Raw genomic sequence first — 20,476 nt, 5'->3', positions numbered from 1 at the left:
AAAGGTGTGAGGTCTCCTAAAAATATTATGTACACGTTGCTTTACAAACTATGATTCAATCAAGGAAGGGCTGCAACGACAACCTCAGGGTTGTGCGGAATCTTAACAGTCACCTGGGCCAGCCACCCACCTAATGCTCATACCCAGCCCTATGACCTGACCAGCTGGTAAGCCGGTCCATACCTGAACCCTGACATTGACTGGAAACTGTCACTTTGCTCTCACAATCAGCTGAATTCTGTCCCTTGAGCATCTACCCTCGGATCCTATTTGTCTACCTTGGAGCCACGCAGGAAATTGCATGTCCCCAGTCTTTGTTCACCAGAAAAAGCCCCACGGTTCCCTCAACCATGCTGCAAAGAACAAGACGTCAAGTCCCACTGCCATCCCGGCCAGTCCTCCCTAAACACACTGGTATACTTACAACCCATTAAAAGTTTTAGAGCAGGGTGTCCTTTTTATACAAGAGGAATGTTGACCACATAGGACTCTTTTTCCAGGAGGTGTGAATTTTCTCCAGTTTACAAACCCAGAGTAAAGTTTTGTTTGTGACTCTAAGTGCTGCCTTAAAGGATGGTGGAGAGGTGGGGAGGAAGCCTCTTAGGAATTAAAAAATATGAAAAATAGAATCGCCCATGTAAAGTAAACATAGTCAACCACAGATATAATTGGAGATATGTTTAAAAAGGCACTCTCACAAGTTTGCTACCTTGTTAAAAGAAGCAATTATACAACTGCAGTGGAAGCAGGGGCTCTCTCCTTAGATTAGCAGGGTCACAAAAAGAAAATACAGCGCAACAGCAGAGGCTGGCCAAGGGCTACACACGTCAAGCAACCCTCAAAGGTATCAGCAGCCAAGAAAAATCTCACCTTAACTATTCTAATACCTCTGGGAACCACAGAAAAACCACCCACAACGTTTATGGGGAAATGCCAAGGAAAGCAGATCCCTCCTCATTCAAGAAGTAAAGAGCAAAACAAACAAACAAATGAACAAAAGAACAACAAACACACACACCAGGTCTAAGAAGAATCTACGAAATTAAAGATCAAAAGCATTCAACAGATGAAAGAATATGTAGCCATTAAAAAGTATGACTGGGGACCTCCCTGGCGGTCCAGTAGTTGACACTCCATGCCTCCAGTGCGGAAGGCACGGGTTCAATCCTTGGTTGGGGAACTAAGATCCCACATGTGGCACAGCGTGGCCAAAAAAAAAAAAAAAAAAAGTATGACTGAAATCTATATTTGTTAACATAGAAAGATACCCATCATAATTTATTCAAAGAAAAAGAGGGCTTCCCTGGTGGCGCAGTGGCTGAGAGTCCGCCTGCCAATGCAGGGGACACAGGTTTGTGCCCCGGTCTGAGAAGATCCCACATGCCGCAAAGTGGCTGGGCCCGTGAGCCATGGCTGCTGAGCCTGCGCATCCGGAGCCTGTGCTCCGCAACAGGAGAGGCCACAACAGTGAGAGGCCCACGTACCGCAAAAAAAAAAAGAAAAAGAAATCAAGTCATAAAAAGAAGTGCCATCCACATAGAGAAAAAACAACCCAGGACCTAAAGACATCAAAACATCAAGGGTAATTATCTCTAAGTAGTGGGATTTCTTAATACTTTATAAGAAAACTATTACTTTCATAATCAGAAGAAATTTCCCATTACGATAATTTAACAGAAGCTTTCCAAAGCATAGAAAAGGATGGAAAGCCTAATTCATATTTTAAGCTAACACAACCCTGGTAACAAGCGCTGACAGAGATAACAGAAAAAAAGAAACTACTTGCCAATCTCCCTTAAGGTTATAAATGTAAAAGTCTTTAAAAATTTTTAGCAAAGCAAATTCAGAATTACATTAAAAATGACAATATACCATCACCAAGTAGAATTTATCTGAGTAATTTAAGAATAGTTTGATGTTAGAAAATCTAATAATAAAGCTAACAGTGTTAATTACTAAAAACAGACTAAGCATATGATTAATACAGCATGGGAGAAATTAATTAAAAACATAACAAAAACAAAGAAAACTAAAAATCAGTCAGTGCTGCCTTAACTACAATATTATTTAACTTTGGTCTAGAAGTTCTAACCAACATGATAAGACAAGTTAAAGAAATACATAAGGGCTGGAAAGAAGGAAATGAAATTATCATTATTTGCAGACTGATAATAGTCTGTTTGGGAAAGTTAGGAGGATCTCCTAAAAGATGACTAGAAACATAAAGAATTCAGGATGGTGATCAATCACAAAATGAAAAAATCTAGGGCATTCCTAAATTCAAGTAATAGGGAAAACTTTCAAAAATTATTTTAAAACATCATTAACAATATCAACAAAATCTAAAAAATATCTAGCACAGTGCCTGGTGTATAGTAACTGCAGGAAATACTGCTGATGGAATGAGTGAAAGGAAACATGCAATACTGCAAAAATGTAAATGCTCCCCAGTTTAGTCTATAAATATACTACACATCTACCCAAAATGCTATTTGGAGTCCTTTTATTGGAGAGGAGGTGGTAACTGAGGCACAGCACAAAATTCTTTTTAATAAAGCTATGCAAAATTGCTCTAAAAGGAGGATAAATGAAGGGACATATAGAAAGATCACGGATATGTGTAACAAAGGGGGCCTTAAACAATTAGATATTAAATCTTTACAAAAAACTACAAGAGTGGGCCTCCCTGGTGGCGCAGTGGTTGAGAGTCCGCCTGCCGATGCAGGGGATACGGGTTCGTGCCCCGGTCTGGGAGGATCCCATATGCTGCGGAGCGGCTGGGCCCGTGAGCCATGGCCGCTGGGCCTGCGCATCCGGAGCCTGTGCTCCGCAACGGGAGAGGCCACAACAGTGAGAGGCCCACATAACGCAAAAAGGAAAAAAAAAAAAAAAAAAAAACTACAAGAGTATGATGCTGGCAGTTACCAATGGCTTCGTTAGTGCAACAGAACAGAAGGTCCAGAAACAGTGCAGTTGTGTAAGAACTTAGTGAATAAAATATGGACTATTTCATATTTGGGGGGATTAATAATTTAGCAAATGGGAAAAAAATTAGATGCCTACAATACATGAAATAAATTTCAAATATTATAAAGATTTATGAGTTTTAAAAAAGATAAAAAAGAGGAGAAAAGCTTAATGAAAATTTAGATAATAAGGCAAAGTACTTCTATAATCCCTGGGTGTGAAAGGCCTTTCTAAGCAGTATCTCCCCTTCTCCTATAAGAAAAGGCCATAAATAAAAATAGTGATAATTTCAAATAAAAATTTTAAAAAGTGTATATATATATTTTAAAGTCATTTATAAAATCAAAATCCAAATTAATAGAAAAAATATTTGTACCAAATATGCCAGATCAAAGCTTAATCAAAGCTTAGTTAACATATATATAAGGAACACTTGGAGATTAAGAAATAATAAGCTAGGTTAAGAACTAAATACAAACATCCAATAAATATATGAAAAGACTTTCAATGGCATAAGTGATTTTAAGAATGCATATTAAACTCTTGTATACTTTCACCTAACAGAGAAAGATTTTTTTTTTAAGTGAATCAGAATTGGTGTAGAAATGTGACTCTGAGACATTTTCAAAATGCTTAAATTTTATACAACCTAAAGCCAGAAATCCTACATTGCAGAATTTATTCTAACCTGGGCAATAATTCAGCCATACTGAAAACTCATTTTTATAATTAGAAACAATCTAACAGTCCAAGAAGATGATACTGGTTAAATGGATCAGGGATCTAAATGTAAAAAAATGAAACCATACATTTGCTAGAAGAAAACATAAATAAATTCCTTTATAACCTACAACTAGCAAAAGCTATGAGTGAAAATACAGAAGCAATTAAAAATTGATAGTCAACTTCATTTAAAAAAAACTAAAACTTTCACATGACAGAAGCTACCATAAGCAAAGTCAAGCAGCAAATGATAAAGGAGAGGAAATAATTACAATATATCACAAAGAGCTAATCTCCCTAATATATGAGGAGCTCTTAAACATTAAAAAGACCAACAATCCAATAGAAAAAATGGGCAAAAGATAAGAAGTTAGTTTACAGAATATATACCTAGTGTTTAAGAATGTGAAAACACATACTTCACTTGATTCAGAGTATGAAAAACGCAAATTTAAAACTACACTGGAAGGTAAGGGAGAGGTACAGACTTCCAGTTATAAAGTAAGTCAAGGTGATGTAATGTACAGCATAGGGAATATAGTCAATAATATTGTAACAACTTCATATGGTAACAGATGGTAACTAGACTTATCTGATGATCATTTTGTAATGTACAGAAATATCAAATCACTATGCTGTATACCCAAAACTAATATAATATTGTAAGTCAATTATGCTTCAATTAAAAAAATGAAGAAAATAAAACTACACTAAAATATTTTCTCTCACTTATCAGACTGGCAAAAATTCAGAAAATTGACAACGCCCTCTGCTGGCCAGGCTGTGAAGCCAAAGGTGACAACTCCTGTGGAGGGGAATTTGGCAACAGGTAAAAAAAAAATCACATATGCCCTGGTTCTGAGAATTCACCCTTAAAAGAACCTCCACAAATACAAAAAAAAAAAAAAAAAAATCACAAAGCTATTTATTGCAGCATTATTCATAACAGCAAAAGACTGGAAACACTCTAAATGCCCATTCTTAGGAGACAGGTTAATGAACTAGAGTATACACAATGGAGGACTATAAGGCCCTAAGAAAAACTGAGAAGATCTCAGTGAATTAAGATCTCTATGATATATTATCAAATGAAAAGAGCAAGATACAAAAGAGTAACTTTTGTGTCAAAGGAACAGAAATGAGAATACACACACACACACACACACACACACACACACACACACACCTGAATGCCTATTTCTGCAAGAAGTCACACAGGAAGAATAAATGAGAAATTAATTTTAAAAAAAGGTTACCTCTAAGAAGCAGGTGAAGAAGGCATGGAAAAGAGTGGGATGTGGACAAGACTTTGAGTATACCGTTGTATATAATATTGACTTTTGAACTATGTAAATGTTCTACATATTAAAAATTGTATCAGCAAGGGTAGGGAAGAAAAGCAAACCCTGAAAATGAATATCAATAGATACAAAGGAGAGCATAAGACAGAAAAAAAAGAAACAATTCTAATAGCTTTAGAACAGAATAACCTCAGCATCCTTTGGGGGATATTCTAAATTAAAAATAATAATAATAAAGACTCAAACTTTACTTATTGTTTGTAGTGGCCCTTGTGTAATGATTCTGAAACTATTTTCTATAAACTCTAAGAGAAACCAAATGAGCAAAAACATATCAATGCTTCTGGAAACCTGGGTTCTCACTGTGGGAGAAGGAAGGAAAATACTAATTTAGAATGGGGAAGTTACAAAGAAACCTGTGAATGTTGGATTAGAATCAAAAGTATTGGCATGGACTCATGGTTTTCTAAAACCATATTTCCTCGCCAAATCCCACCATTGTTTTTTACAGCCCACAAGCGAAGGATGATTTTTTACATTTTTAAATGTAAAATGTAAAAAACCAAAAAAGTCGGGCTTCCCTCGTGGCGCAGTGGTTGAGAGTCCGCCTGTCGATGCAGGGGACATGGGTTCATGCCCCGGTCCGGGAAGATCCCACATGCCGCAGAGCGGCTGGGCCTGTGAGTCATGGCCGCTGAGCCTGCGCGTATGGCGCCTATGCTCCTCAACGGGAGAGGCCACAACAGTGAGAGGCCCGCATATCGCAAAAACAAAAACAAACAAACAAACAAAAACCAAAAAAGTCTATTATTCTTTTGTCGAGAATGGGTACTCAATGAGGTGAGAACTTGGCCTCTTGTCCTGCAAAGCCTGACAGAGTTACCATCTGGGGGAAAGTGTACCAAGCTTGGAACTACACTATGAAATTGTTAGAAACTTTTTAAGGTAAAGTAGGAGAAATTATAGAGATGCCATGCTTCATTTAGTCCTAGTGATTAAATAACTATTAACTGATTGGTTGTAATGTCAATTCGACATGTGTAAGCATAAAGGCCATTATACACACACACACACACAAACACACAGAGTCAGAAAGGGGAGGGTTTTGAGACCTCAGAGCTCAAACAAATCATTTGAAGTACTCATTCCTGGTCTTACCTTGGTTGTATTTTCACCATTTCTTTCATACTGATTTCGCTGTTGAATTTTCTCAGCAATCTCTTGTGCAATTTGGCAGGTAGAATCGTAGGTAGAGAACCTGCAGCAAAGTCATAAAGGGAGAAAAATGTTGAAGGTTCTTTAAAGGAAATTTCTGCATAATCTAAGTTTCAGTTTGTAATTCTAGTCACAAATGCAAACAGGAAGGGAGGATGATAATTTTAACAGTAATGGCAACAGGGGTTGAACGGTACTTAGTACAGGCTGGGCTCAATTCTCAAAGTTTCCTTTGTAATAACTCACTTACTCCACACAAGAACACTGGGAGGTGGGTCACCATCCCCATCATACACGTGAGAAAATCAGGCACAAAGAGGTAGAGCGACTTGCCCTATGGGTACCACCAGCTGCAAACCAAGGCTGCCTGGCCCTGAGTCTCTGCTCCTAGCCACTGTGCTATCTGGCCGCTGATAAAGCATACAGATTCGTTCATTCACAAAACATTCAGCAAACATTTCTGGAGGGCCGCCTCTGTGCTGAGCACTGCTCCAGGCACTGGAGAATAGAGCAGGGAACAAAATGGACGAAGTCCCTGCTTTCAAGGAGTTTAGTGAAGGGAGAAAGGCATCAAACAAACCAAAACATAGTATGTCAGGTGTTGCTATGGGCTAAGAAGGAAAATAAAGCAGGATAAAGGGATGGAGAGTGACAGGCCAGGTGAGCAGCTATTTGGGGAAGAGCTACACAGATCAGCAGGTAACACGATGCTCTGCGGTCAAAGGACACACACCCACCTGACACCTAAGCTTACCAGAATTCTCTCAAAGCAGGTCCTGAGCTTCTATTTCTTATTCAATAGTGTTGGGGGTTTTGGAGGATTCACAATCAATCCCCAATAGTCCCTTATTTTTTCCTTCGCTTACAGCCTTTTTACTTTTTATCTGTTTTACAGAAAATACTTAAGTGTGTACACACATTTCATCTCTCCTAAAGGGCAGGGACTATAAATATACGACGAACCTGTTTTCCAGGAGTGCCCAGTAAAAAATATTAAAATCTGCTATTTAGGGGCTTCCCTGGTGATGCAGTGGTTGAGAGTCCGCCTGCCGATGCAGGGGACACGGGTTCGTGCCCCGGTTCAGGAAGATCCCACATGCCGCGGAGTGGCTAGGCCCATGAGCCATGGCCGCTGAGCCTGCGCGTCCGGAGCCTGTGCTCTGCAACAGGAGAGGCCACAACAGTGAGAGGCCCGCGTACCACAAAAAAAAAAAATCTGCTGTTTAACCTAATGTTAAACACCAAGGGGGGAAAGCCACGCGGGGGTGGGGATGGTGGTGTGCTGAATTGGGCGATTTGGATTGACATGTACACACTGATGTGTATAAAATTGATAACTAATAACAACCTGCTGTATAAAAAAATAAGTAAAATTAAATTAAAAAAAATTTTTAACTAATACTAAACTTTCTTTGGGTTATTTGTATGGAAATATGTTAATATAAATGTTTCAGACATTACATGAAATTCCTAAAAATCTTATATGTTCTGGTATAATGTTATAAGTCATAATTCTAGTTATTACTTTAAAATGTATATCTCAGAAATAACTAAATTTCCTTGTCAATTGCATTATTATGAACTTTCATCAAATCTTTAACCGTGGTCATTTTTAAGTCTTTTGTCATTTACAGACAGTTCTGGGTGTACTCTGATGCTTTTGCAAAAATGTTCCTATAAAAGGGTTTCATCTTCAAGGAATTCATGGAAAAGACTCTGACAAGTACAGGTTTCTGGTAACTGACTATACTGCTGAACTGAATGAATAAGCATTTTCAGAACTCTAATGGAAAACTGGTGAATTCATAAAAGTGCTAACAAAAGATCAAGATGAAAAAAGAATTAATTACATGGGACTGAGTGAACTGATGAGGATGATTATAATTTTTGTGGCTTTCTGTTTGAATAAAAAAAATGTGATGTAAATTTATGTAAAAAGAACTTAATGTAAAACAATGCCACTCTTCTCACTTATTTTCTCTTGTTTTGGAAAATATAGATATTTTCTGTTAAAAATGTGATTTATGCTGACATGTAATAGGTTGATTATTGTTATTATAAATGAATTAATAAATATTTTTAAGTTTCAAAAAAATATTAAAATCTGCTGTTTAACCTAATGTTCCAATTTTTGTTGGAAAAAATAAGCAATCCATTTCTTAAAATCTCTGAATTCCCACATATCACTTGAACAATGAGGGGACCTGGCAAATGTCTTTGAATGAAGGAAAAATAAACAATCTCCAGTCGTTTCCCTTACGAGTCTTACTACAGTAATTATAGCTGTGGCTAACAACTGAGTACCTGATCTGGGCCAGGTCCTATGTTAAGAGCTGTACATTTTAAATTCAATAAGGATCCAATGAGATAGTGTAACCGAGCAGGACCCTGTGGGGCCTTCCTGGAACAGACCCCCATCCCCTTGTCCTCCTCTTGCCCTCTTGTCTATAGAAAAGCTTTAGTCTCCTAGGGCTTCCCTGAGTTCCAAAGAGTAAATTTAATCAGAGAAGTGAGAAGCAGGAAAACAGTCAAGCAAAACAAAATAATAATAGTTTAGCCATTAAAGTCAAGGACCTTTGGTTACTCCTCAAGGGCTGTAGATAATATTCTGAGCCGCGTCCTTTGAGCTGCTTTGAAGATACCGAAACCCCCGCTGGGTGGGAGAAGTTAACTGTATGCTGCCCAAAAGGCACGTAGACCCCAGACCAACTGGAACCAGAAAGTGACTCCTAATTGCCCCTCCACCAACCAATCAGAAGAGTGTCCACGAGCTGATCACGACCCCACAACGCCCCTCCCTCACCCTGTCTTTAAAATCCTTTCCCTGAAGGCTATCAGGGAATTCGGATGTTTTGAGCACTAGCACTAGACTCCTTGCTTGGTGCTCTTCGATAAATGCTGCACTTTCCTTCACCACAACCTGGTATCAGTAGATTGGCTTTACTGCATGCGGGCGAGTCAACCCAAGTTCGGTTTGCTAACAGTAGGATCCTTGGCAACTCACCACTATAATCTAAAGTAGCATCATTCATATACATATATTCATGCATACCAAAAGAGCAGGTGATATAAGACAATATACAATTAAGAAAGTAGGAGGGGAGACTTCCCTGCTGGTCCAGGGGTTGAGAATCCGCCTTCCAACGCAGGGGACGCGGGTGCGACCCCTGGTCAGGAAACTAAGATCCCACATGCCGTGGGGAAACTAAGCCCGGGGGCCACAACTAAGACCTGACGCAGCCAAAAATAAATACATAAATATTAAAAAAAAAAAAAAAAAAGAAAGGAAAAGAAAGTAGGAGGGAGGCTGATAAGAAAAATTGGGTCCTGGTCCCAGCTTTGCCACATTTTCCCCTTTTTCCCTCCATATTGTCATCTATGAAAAGAGGTTCTGAGGTCTGGCTCTGTGGTCCCAGACCACACGTATGAAAATCAATAACAAGGTACAACACACCTCCTGCCAAACGCGGAGTATAAATGGCAAGTGCATATTTCTGGAGTTCGGAAATGAGAGAAATTACTGTTGGCCGAGACAGACCTGATAAGGCTGGGCCAAGAGGTTACACCTTGGGCTGAACCACAAGGTCAAAGCAGGCTTCTCATTCCAACAAGAGGGAGGAGCACATTCTAGACTAGGTGAGAGGCACAGGGAGCAAGCAAAGATGGAAGGGAGGGTAAGAGCCTGGCATGGTGGGCTGAGTGGTGGTCCTGGGTAGGAGGGTAAAGTATAAAATGGTAGAGATGAGTCGAAGCTAGTTTCTGCAAGAGCCTTGAACAGCAGAACAAGGTTTGACTCAGCAGAGAATCTGAGAGGTGTAGGGGATACTTGTACACATAGAGTGAGGCCTGGAAGAGGTTACATGAAACGCTGATGGCCAAAACCCCAGATGTCTTGCTCCTAATCCTCACGTTCTCAGTTGAGCTCTAAAACAGCATTTCTGAAGCTTTGCTACACAGTTGAATCACCAGAGAAGACTTAAAAAAAAAAAAAATCCTGGCTCCTACCCCAGGCATCATTCTGATTGAATTGGCAGGGGGTTTGACCTGGACGTGAGGAGTTGTAAAGCTCCCCAGGTGATTCCAATCTGTAGCAAAGCTTGAGAACCACTGGCCTAGTGGTAATGGGCAACCTCATGATGGAATCAAGCACACAGGTACCTAAAATACTAGTTTAGGAAAAGTAACCTGAACTCCACGTACATAAATCACTGGGGGGATGAGAGAAGAATGGCAAGAGACCAGTAGAAGACTTCTCCAGCTATTCAACGCAGTAACCAACCACCAATATTTACTCTCTGTAAGCCCTAAGGCTATAAAGGATTGGACTATGGCAGAAAAGAAAAAAAAATACTGGAGATTAGTGAATAATCTGATAGGAAGAGTGAGGAAAAAGTAGATGATTAGAGTTCTTAGGCCTAAGTGACTAAGAGGATGGTGATGCCATGACAGAGGCTGTGGAACTGGAACAGAGAGAAAAAAGTGGTAAAGCTGATTAACTTTAGCAAAGAACTCATTCGGAGACAGTCACCACTGGCTACTTCTAGTACACAGTGAGCTTACCACTGGCTTTGATATGCCATTAAAATAGTAACAGCCATATTCCATTTCTGAACAGTAGAACACTACTCAAGAGTAAAGCATCGGGCCTCCCTGGTGGCGCAAGTGGTTGAGAGTCCGCCTGCCGATGCAGGGGATACGGGTTCGTGCCCCGGTCTGGGAGGATCCCATATGCCGCGGAGCGGCTGGGCCCGTGAGCCATGGCCGCTGAGCCTGCGCGTCCGGAGCCTGCGCGTCCGGAGCCTGTGCTCCACAACGGGGGAGGCCACAACAGTGAGAGGCCCGCATACCGCAAAAAAAAAAAAAAAAAAAAAAAAAAAAAGAGTAAAGCATCACTGAGCTATGCTATTTCAATAGTAGGAGAGCAAAGCTGTAGTCAAGTCTGTTTTATAGATTTTTCAAAGTCCTATTCCATACTCCTTTCCTGCTCCCGTGATCAGCAACCTACTTTGCAAGGAAGCTGACCTAGCACAGCACAGTCCCTCATTGTTTCACTTTCAACAAATGAGAAAGCTGTTGAGTCAAACTACTTGAGAGGAACAGGAAAAATTATCAGCGCTTTTTCAACATTACCTGTGGAAGAGGCCTAGGGTTCAGTGATAGCTTCTACCAACCTAAATGGATACCCTGGGGCCTCTACCTTATTTCTAAGCTTTATTTCCTACCTTATGTGTAAAATGAGGGAGTTAGCTTCCAGGAAGTGGAGGGCAACTTAGCCCTTGGACCCAGTAGTTCCACTTCTAGGGAGTGAGCCAAGGAAATAAGAGATGGAACAAAAGGGCAGTCTTTGTAATTAAAAAAAAAAAAAGCCAAAAAATCCCTCACATTTTTTAAAGGGTACAAAGAAGGGAATGATTAAATCATAGTGCATCATGGTCATTCATATGATGCACTATTAAGCACCATTAAAATTGTGTTTTCAGGGCTTCCCTGGTGGCGCAGTGGTTGAGAGTCCGCCTGTCGATGCAGAGGACACGGGTTCATTCCCTGGTCCGGGAAGATCCCACATGCCGCGGAGCGACTGGGCCCGTGAGCCATGGCCGCTGAGCCTGCGCGTCCGGAGCCTGTGTTCCGCAATGGGAGAGGTCACAACAGTGAGAGGCCCGCGTACCGCAAAAAAAAAAAAAAAAAAAAAAAAAATTGTGTTTTCAGTGAGTATTTAATGATATGGAGGAATGTTCCCTGTTTTGTAAAATATATAGGGGTGTGTGTATATATATATATATACACACACACATATATTATACAAAGTAATAAATTCATTTTAAAAATCAACAGTGCCAGGTTTCCCTGGTGGCGCAGTGGTTGAGAATCCGCCTGTCCATGCAGGGGACACGGGTTCGAGCCCTGGTCCGGGAAGATACCACATGCCGCGGAGCAACTAAGCCCGTGCACCACAACTACTGAGCCTGCGCTCTAGGGCCCACTCGCCACAACTACTGAAGCCCGCGCGCCTACAGCCCGTGCTCTGCAACAAGAGAAGCCACCGCAGTGAGAAGCCCGCGAGTAGTCCCCACTCGCCACAACCAGAGAAAAGCCCACGTGCAGCAAAAAAGAAAGCGCAGCCAAAAATAAATAAATTAATTTAAAAAAATCAACAGTGGCAATTATTCTAAATGATAAGAGTTAAAGATGGGGTTTTTTTCCTCTGCAAATATTCAATATTTTCTAAATTTTCTATTGGGGTGTTAAAATTAGGTGAAACAAAATTAGTGTTAAATCAATTAAGCCATTGGCCCAGATAATCTAGATCCCAGGTAGATTAAGTTTGATCTTGCAAAGTTAATCTCTTAATATCCAGACTATCTGCAACTTAAACAATAAACTATGTTAGAAGCACTAATATGACATATTGTCCCAAAGAACTGTGTTGAGCTATAGCATTTTAAATTAGTAAACAAAAAGCTCAAGTCCAATACGCTATAGGAATAGGTTCCTCGTATCAGAACTTGTGTCTTTCACCATTCAGTCCTTGGGACTTAACTGTTGAATAAAAGACCCTTATCACCTATTGTTTTACTGCAGAAGTTGCTGCCGTAGAAACAGTCTTCCTGGTACTAAAATACCTTATCAACGGCATAATTTCCCTCCCAGATTCCTATAGGTTTTTTGAAGGGCCCACAAGATCTAGATGCTAGCGCCAACTGGTTACTAACTCGCTGATAACCATGAATTCTGAACCTCAGTTTCTCCACTTGGGAAATAAGGAGGTTCACCAGATACACTGGCGTTCCACAAAAAGGTCACTCCGACTTCACTTTCGCAGGAGTCCAGGGAAGACTGCATCAGCCGTCTCCGCAACCACGATGGGCGGGAATCCGGGAGATGCAGCCAAGAAGGGCTAAAGGAATGCTCAGAGATTCGGCACTGGAACTCAGCTCCCCAGGGGTCCACCGGGTCTCCCGCCCCGGCCACCCCTGTCAGGACCGAGGGTGTCGGGATGCGGCAGAGCCCAGCCCCTCAACCCCCGCCCCCGGCAGCAGGGGAAGGGGCCTTGCTCCCCCTCCCCTCATCCCGAAAGGCCTCCAGCCCTAATGCCTAGCGATCGCCCGCTCCCCAGCAGCACGGCCTCCCCAGGGACGGTCCGCGTGCAGCCTCCCTCATCCCGAGCTCACCAGGGGTCCGGGGCCATGGTGCAGTCTCCACCCACTCCTCGGACACTTCCTGCTCGCAACAGCTGACTACGGCGGCCCGCGCGGCTCACACCCCGCGGCTCGACCCGTGCGCGACCGGAACCAGGAGTTTGCACAGTGAATATACATACCCCAAGGCCTCCAAACTGTGATGAAGAAAGGAAAGCGCTCCCCCGGGGAACTGTAGGTTGGAGCAATCGGGTCCCACTAAGAGACGCGAACAGTTGGGTGCAATTAAAATAAAATTGTTTTTGAACAAAATCTAAGCATTTTTCCCAGGTAGGTGGGAGCCCCTCAAGACCTCTAGCAGTTACTTAAAATTTTATCCTGCTTAAAACAAAAACAAACAAACAAACAAAAAATGGATTGTGGTGATAGTTGCACAACTATATAAATTTACTAAAGCCCACTTTAAGTAAATGCTATATTTAATTTATACCTCAGTATAGTTAAAAAAAACTTTTTGTCCTGCTTTAAACAAGGGACCCAAAGAAGTATCAATTATATATTGTCTTACAGCAGCATTCCCATCAGAGGCAATCCTTTATGTTTAATTTTTAAATGCCATTAGGTGCTTGATTATATAGTTACTCCAAAGGTCACAGACTCTTTACATGGGACAGCAGGGAATTAGTTCTGTGCATTTAGTGCCCCTTAAATTTCCAGAGAAATACTAGAAGGTAAAAAGAACCGCTCTTTCCATTTGCAAGAGAGCAAAAGGACTCGAACTCCTTCGGCTGGGTTTCAGCGCAGGCGTTGATCTGGTGCGCATGCGCAAGTCCGTTACCATAACGGCCGGAAGACGCTGCATCTCTGGAGGCTGAGAGGAACGTGAGCGGAGTCTCCGGGTGATGGAGACCCAAACTTCGCCCAAGGATGAGGTGGCTGAGGTGGCCAAGCTGGAGCTTGAGGCCGTGATCGGATTCAATGGTGAGACCTCAAGCATGTCTGGGTTGGGCGGTTTAGGAACCCCCAGGGACGCGTAGTGCAAACAGGGAGAGTGAGACCCCAGGTAGCACCTGGAAGGCGGCTTGGGACGCTGGCATGAGCGAAGCACTGGGGACCCAGAGAGCCTCTCCTCCCCAAAAATCTTAGAGAGTCACATCCTCACTCCAAGCCTCAAAGAATGGGATGGGTTTTGCCAGGACCTAAAAGGAACGAAATGCCTCCTCCTCCTTAAGGGTAAGTAAGTGTGACTTGAAAGCCTTCTCCCACTAGTCAGCTCTCCCCTGGCTCTAAGCCCCACACAACCCGCAATACTGCCTGCCCCTCAGTAACCACCTACAGAATCCGTGTAGGCCCCTGGGACCAACTACCTTCTAAAGTCCCAGCTGATGTACTGATGAGAAGGGGCTGGCGGGGAGGGGGTATTCTAATGGTGAGGATTTCAGTCCACGACAGAAGGCGAAGAGGACGCCAGGGGGAGCTGGAGAGGAGAGATGCTTTGGTCAGAGGAGGCCTGGTTGTTCTGCCTAAATCTGACTTATGACCCCCTCCTATTTGCAACATGAAGGGGGGAAATGCTGTTTGGTTTTCTGAGAAGGATGAAAACAAGCAATGGATTGCATTTTTTAAAAAGCAAACTTTTTATGGCTGAATAATATTCCATTGTATATATGTGCCACATCTTCTTTATCCATTCATCTGTCGATGGACTATTACTCAGCCACAAAAAGAAATGAAATTGAGTTATTTGTACTGAGGTGGATGGACCTAGAGTCTGTCATACAGAGTGAGGTAAGTCAGAAAGAGAGAAACAAATACCGTATGCTAATGCACATATATGGAATCTAAAAAAAAAAAAATGGTACTGATGAACCTTGTGGCAGGGCAGGAATAAAGAAGTAGACATAGAGAATGGATTTGAGGACACGGCGGGGAGGGGAAGCTGGGGCGAAGTGAGAGGAGCATGGACATATGTACACGACCGAATGTAAAAGAGTTAGCTAGTGGGAGGCAGCCGCATAGCACAGGGAGATCAGCTCTGCGCTTTGCAATGACTTAGAGTTGTGGGATAGGGAGGGTGGGAGGGATGCTCAAGAGAGGGGATATATGTATGCATACGGCTGATTAACTTTGTTGTACAACAGAAACTAACACAGTATTGTGAAGCAATTATACTCCAATAAAGATCTATTTTTTTTAAAAAAAGCAAACTTTAAAAAAAAGTGCACTGTGATGTCTGAAATCTTTAAAATTGTGGTAATGTAGACACAGAACAATCAATGGTTAAAGCGTTAGCACATTCTAGGACTTGGCTCTTGAGTCTTCACTTTAGGTTAACAGTCTCTGATAGAAAGTGGGCATTTAGTGCATCCGAGATACTGGCCATCTTTAGAGCTGATCACCAGGTCATTGGTAAAGGATGTGGGTGACCTGCTATGAGGGCAAAGGGTCACAATGGTGACCAGCAGAGAGCCCTGCTACTGAATTCATGATATTTTGTGGCACTCAAAGACCAAATATATGGTCAATTATACCTCAGTGTCTCCCATGGCAATTATCTCGGCCTTTTAAAATTGAATAAAATTAATTGAATTGTTTTTACCTTCTTGATTTTGTGACAATTTATATTTTTTCATAGAGTCAAATATGCATTTATCTAGAACTACTGTATGCCAAATAGTATGCTGTGCACTGAGAATACAGTGTAATACAGGGGTAAATCCATAGCCATACTTAAGAACAAGAATTTAGAAAATTGGAAAAATACAGTGAAACTGAAAAAAAATCAGCCATCATTGCATTTCCTAAAGATATCACTGTTAAACTTTTGGTATGATCCTTTCAAATATACATTGACATATAAATTTTTTTCACAAAAGTGGTCTCATGCTGATATATTCTCTTATAATCAGATTTTTTTCCACCTAGGATGCCATGCAAATCTTTCCTTAGCAGTAAATATACTCTATGCCATAATTTTAATATATTTTAATATAATATTCTGTTGCATAGATAGGCCCCATTTATTTAACCAGTCCTGTTTTTAAAAATTTAGTATAACTTACATTTTTTGCATTTATTTTTAAATGCTACAAAGAACACCTGCACAGCTAAATCTTTTAACTCTTTAACTTTTTCCTTGGGATAAATTCTGAGTACATCTTAAAGATTTTTGATGTATCCTCCAAATGCCATACAAAATGCATACCAAAAAGACATATATGCGAATGGTTATAGTAGCATTATTTCAAATAGCTAAAAACCACAACCAAAATGTCCATCAAAAGTAGAAAGGACCAATAAATTGGTATATTCATAGAATGGATTATTCTGAAGCAATGAAAAAGAATGAACTACATATAGAGGGCAGAAAAATCTGTCCGCGGTTGGCAGAACACACGGATGCCGAGGGCCAACTGTAGTACACACTTCTATGTAAGGAACTCGCGCATCCGCGTGTTTTGGTATCCGCAGGGGTCCTGGAGCCAATCTTCCACCGATGCAGAGGGACCGCTGTAGTGCTACACGCAACAATGTGGATAGATTTCACAAAGAATGTTGAATGAAAAAAGCCAGATGTGACAGAATACGTACTGTACAGTGTAATTCCATTCATATAAAGTTCTAAGATGAGGAAAATTAATTTACAGGAATAGAAGTCAAAACAGCAATTACCTTTGGGGAGATGTAGCCTGGGAGAAGGCAGATGGGAAATGTCTGGGGTGTGGTTATAATCGGCTTCTTGATCTGGGCTGTAGTTATATTGGTTTGTTGGTAAAAAGTGACTGAGTTTCCCGTAATTTTGCCTTCAATGCAACACGTTTACGTAAAAAGGCTATACTACTTGTCAGAAAATAACCAAAGTTTTATGAAAGTGTGGGCTTCTATTCTAGGTTTGAATGGGGTCAAAGGTTAATTCAAGTAGTCTTTTTTTTTTTTTTTTTTTTGGCTGCATTGGGTCTTCCTTGCTGAGCGCCAGCTTTCTCTAGTTGTGGCCAGCGGGTGCTACTTTTCATCGTGGTGCGTGTGGGCTTCTCACTGCTCTGGCTTCTCTTGTTGCGGGTTGCGGAGCCGGGCTCTAGGCGTGCGGGCTTCAGTAGTTGTGGCACGTGGGCTCAGTAGCCCTGGCTTGAGGGCTCTAGAGCGCAGGCTCAGTAGTTGTGGTGCTCAGACTTAGTTTCTCCGCGGCATGTGGGATCTTCCTGAACCAGAGCTGGAGCCCGTGTCCCCTGCACTGGCAGGCAGATTCTTAACCACTGCACCACCAGGGAAGCCCTCAAGTAGTCTTTAAAGTTGGGTAGGAGTCGGTGGGTAAATATCCCAGGGAACAGATATAGGGTGAGCCAAGGAGGAAGGGGGAGAGTGTGGGGTCAGTTGGGGAATGGCAAACACTTGGCTGGCTTCAGTGTCGTGGACTGGCAGGATAATACAGTAAAGAGAGCCTGGGATTCAATTTTGGGGGCCTTAAACACCAGGTAATGGAGTTTAGTAGCTCTCACATGGAAACAAATCAGAAGCAAAAGCAAAGCCCCTTTTATCATGGTGACACTAGAACTCATTGTAGAGTTACATTATAGTTTATGAGTTTTAACTTGAGGGTGTAAATATGTAAGTGTGCTTGAATCTTCCAGCTACTATACATTTTTTTTTTTTTTTTTTGGCGGTACGCGGGCCTCTCACTGTTGTGGCCTCTCCCAATGCGGAGCACAGGCTCCGGACGCACAGGCTCACGGGGCCAGCTGCTCCACGGCACGTGGGATCTTCCCAACCAGTGCACGAACCCGTGTCCCCTGCATCGGCAGGCGGACTCTCAACCACTGCACCACCAGGGAAGCCCCTCAGCTACTATACATTTTAAGTTCTCTCTCCTATAACACTGTCTGCTTCTTTCTCCCTCTAGAGAGACAACCATTATCCTGAAGTTAGTGTACCCTTCCCAGCTATGTTTTAAAATTTCACTATATATGTAAAATAGTAAATATACTATATATAAATTTTATATGTTTATGTGTTCTTATATTTTATAATCTTTTAAAAAGATTAATCTTCTGTTCTATTGCACATTTGAAACCTGCTTTTTTTCACCCAACATTACTTGGGTGATGATTTAATTTGCTTTAAATATCTATTTCCCTGTTGATGGGCTTTTCATTCATTTACACCTTTTTACTAATATAAACAACGGCACAGTGAGTACCTTTGTACATGGCCCATAAGCACAGTTGCAAGTATTTCTCTAGGTTATATACTGAAGGGTAGATCTCGGTCCTAGGATACATACATATTCAACAATACTCAATACGGACACATTTTCCAAAGCAGTTCTACCAATTTACCCTCCCGTTAAGCAGTCTGTGAGTGTTCCCTTTGCTACACATCACTAATGCTTGGTATTGTCCGCCTACTTAATTTTAGCCATTAGGATGGAAATGAAATGGTATCTCGTTTTGGATATAATTTGCATTTCCCTGGTTACTTGTGCAGCTGCATGTCTTTCTATGTGTTTTCTGGCTTTTGAGTTTCCTCCATCATAAATTGCCTCTTCATAGCCTTTGCTCATTTTTCTGTCGGGCAGTTTGTGTTTTTCTTATTGCTTCATGGAAGTTCTTTGTATATTCTGCTGGGTATGATTCTCTGTCTGTTATTACAGACATTGCAAATATCTTCTCCTGGTTTGGGTTTTCTTTTCATTTAGTCTTTTGTCATTAGTTTTTAATTTTTTTTTTTTTTTGGCTGTGCCGCACAGCTTTAGGGATCTCAGTTCCCTGACCAGGGATTGAACCCGGGCCACGGCAGTGAAAGCCCAGAATTCTAACCACTAGGCCACCAGGGAACTCCCAGGAAGTTTGTGATTTTTAACATAACTGGATGCACACATTGGCCTTCTCTGTTAGGATTTGCTCTTTTGCGTCATGTTCAAGTCATTTCCTACAACTTGTATGTACATTAAGTCTTGTTTTTCACATTTAGGTCCGTGATCTATCTGGAATATATTGTTTGTGGATGGTGTGAAGTAGGGATCTAATTTTACTTTTACCATATGGCCAGTCATATGATTGTTTATAAGGAGGCTGCAATGAGAAAAACTAAGTGTACATTTCACAAGGACAAGATCACCCCCAGACACAAACCTTAGTATTATGAGAACTTACTGCATAAAAAAAGGAACGATGATCACAATTAAAGTGAAAGAAATCATTTATTCAATTAATATATTTGGCCGTTTGAAGAAAAAAAATCTGTTTAGCTACTGGAATCACATTATGCATCAAACTAAATTCCAGAGGGAGTTAAATATAAAAGCTGAGTTCATTAAGGACCAGAAAACTATATTAATAAATATCTGTGACTCTTTTGATGGGGAAGGAAATAGCAATAAAAAAAAGATGTTAGGGCTTCCCTGGTGGCTCAGTGGTTGAGAGTCCGCCTGCCGATGCAGGGGACACGGGTTCGTGCCCCGGTCTGGGAGGATCCCACATGCCGTGGAGTGGCTGGGCCCGTGAGCCATGGCCGCTGAGCCTGCGTGTCCAGAGCCTGTGCTCCACAACGGGAGAGGCCACAACAGCGAGAGGCCCGTGTACCGCAAAAAAAAAAAAAAAAAAGATGTTAAACTACCAAGAAGTAAACAAAATAAATGTGTGAGATCTTTATGAAGAAATATTAGAAATGCCGCCAGGGAACATAAAAGGAGACTTCATGGAAAAACATACCCTGCTTTTAGAAAGGAAATATAATGTATTATTATAAAAATTATTTTTCCTTAAATTAATCTATACATTTAATGCCACTCCCCTAAATATAAACATTAGTTTTTCAAGTACTCAAGCTGACTTTAAAGGGTATATTGTAACATAAATATGAAGAATAACCAAAACAATTCTGACCAAAGATGAGTAATAAGGGAGGACTCATGTCTATTTCATATTAGAACATATTACAAAGATTTATAATTGTTGAGATGGTTCTTGGCAAATATCTGGAGGATTGGGGTCTCACTATGAGAAGTCCTGGGATTCTTCAGCCTGCCAGAGACTTAGAACGAAAACCCCAATTTTTATCTTTACCAAACTTCTGCCCAAGGCAGTGAATTCACGTTCTCCCTATGGCTATGCACTCACCCAGACAGGCTTCTCC

General features: G+C 41.3%; 2 protein-coding genes across 5 annotated transcripts in view; one reads left to right on the top strand and one right to left on the bottom strand.

Annotated features, from left to right (window-relative positions):
* The window catches only part of STX8 (syntaxin 8), a 247,639-nt gene extending 234,155 nt beyond the window's left edge, over positions 1–13,484 (bottom strand). For both annotated transcript variants that reach the window (XM_060082510.1, XM_060082511.1), the window contains exons 1-2: positions 13,379–13,484; positions 6,150–6,249 (exon numbers count right to left, since the gene is read on the bottom strand). In XM_060082510.1, coding sequence (XP_059938493.1) covers positions 6,150–6,249; positions 13,379–13,395 — 117 coding nt within the window. In that variant the 5' untranslated portion in view covers positions 13,396–13,484. The remainder of the gene's footprint in view (positions 1–6,149; positions 6,250–13,378) is intronic.
* Positions 13,485–14,188: 704 nt separating this feature from the next.
* CFAP52 (cilia and flagella associated protein 52) overlaps positions 14,189–20,476 on the top strand; it is a 38,094-nt gene continuing 31,806 nt past the window's right edge. For all 3 annotated transcript variants that reach the window (XM_060081285.1, XM_060081284.1, XM_060081286.1), the window contains exon 1: positions 14,189–14,326. In XM_060081285.1, the coding sequence (XP_059937268.1) occupies positions 14,248–14,326 (79 nt within the window). In that variant the 5' untranslated portion in view covers positions 14,189–14,247. The remainder of the gene's footprint in view (positions 14,327–20,476) is intronic.

Source organism: Mesoplodon densirostris, chromosome 18 (assembly GCF_025265405.1).
Source record: "Mesoplodon densirostris isolate mMesDen1 chromosome 18, mMesDen1 primary haplotype, whole genome shotgun sequence".
NCBI classification, from domain to species: Eukaryota; Metazoa; Chordata; class Mammalia; order Artiodactyla; family Ziphiidae; genus Mesoplodon; species Mesoplodon densirostris.
The sequence above is the reverse complement of the archived record's forward strand: the minus strand, read 5'-3'. Positions and strand labels throughout refer to the sequence as shown.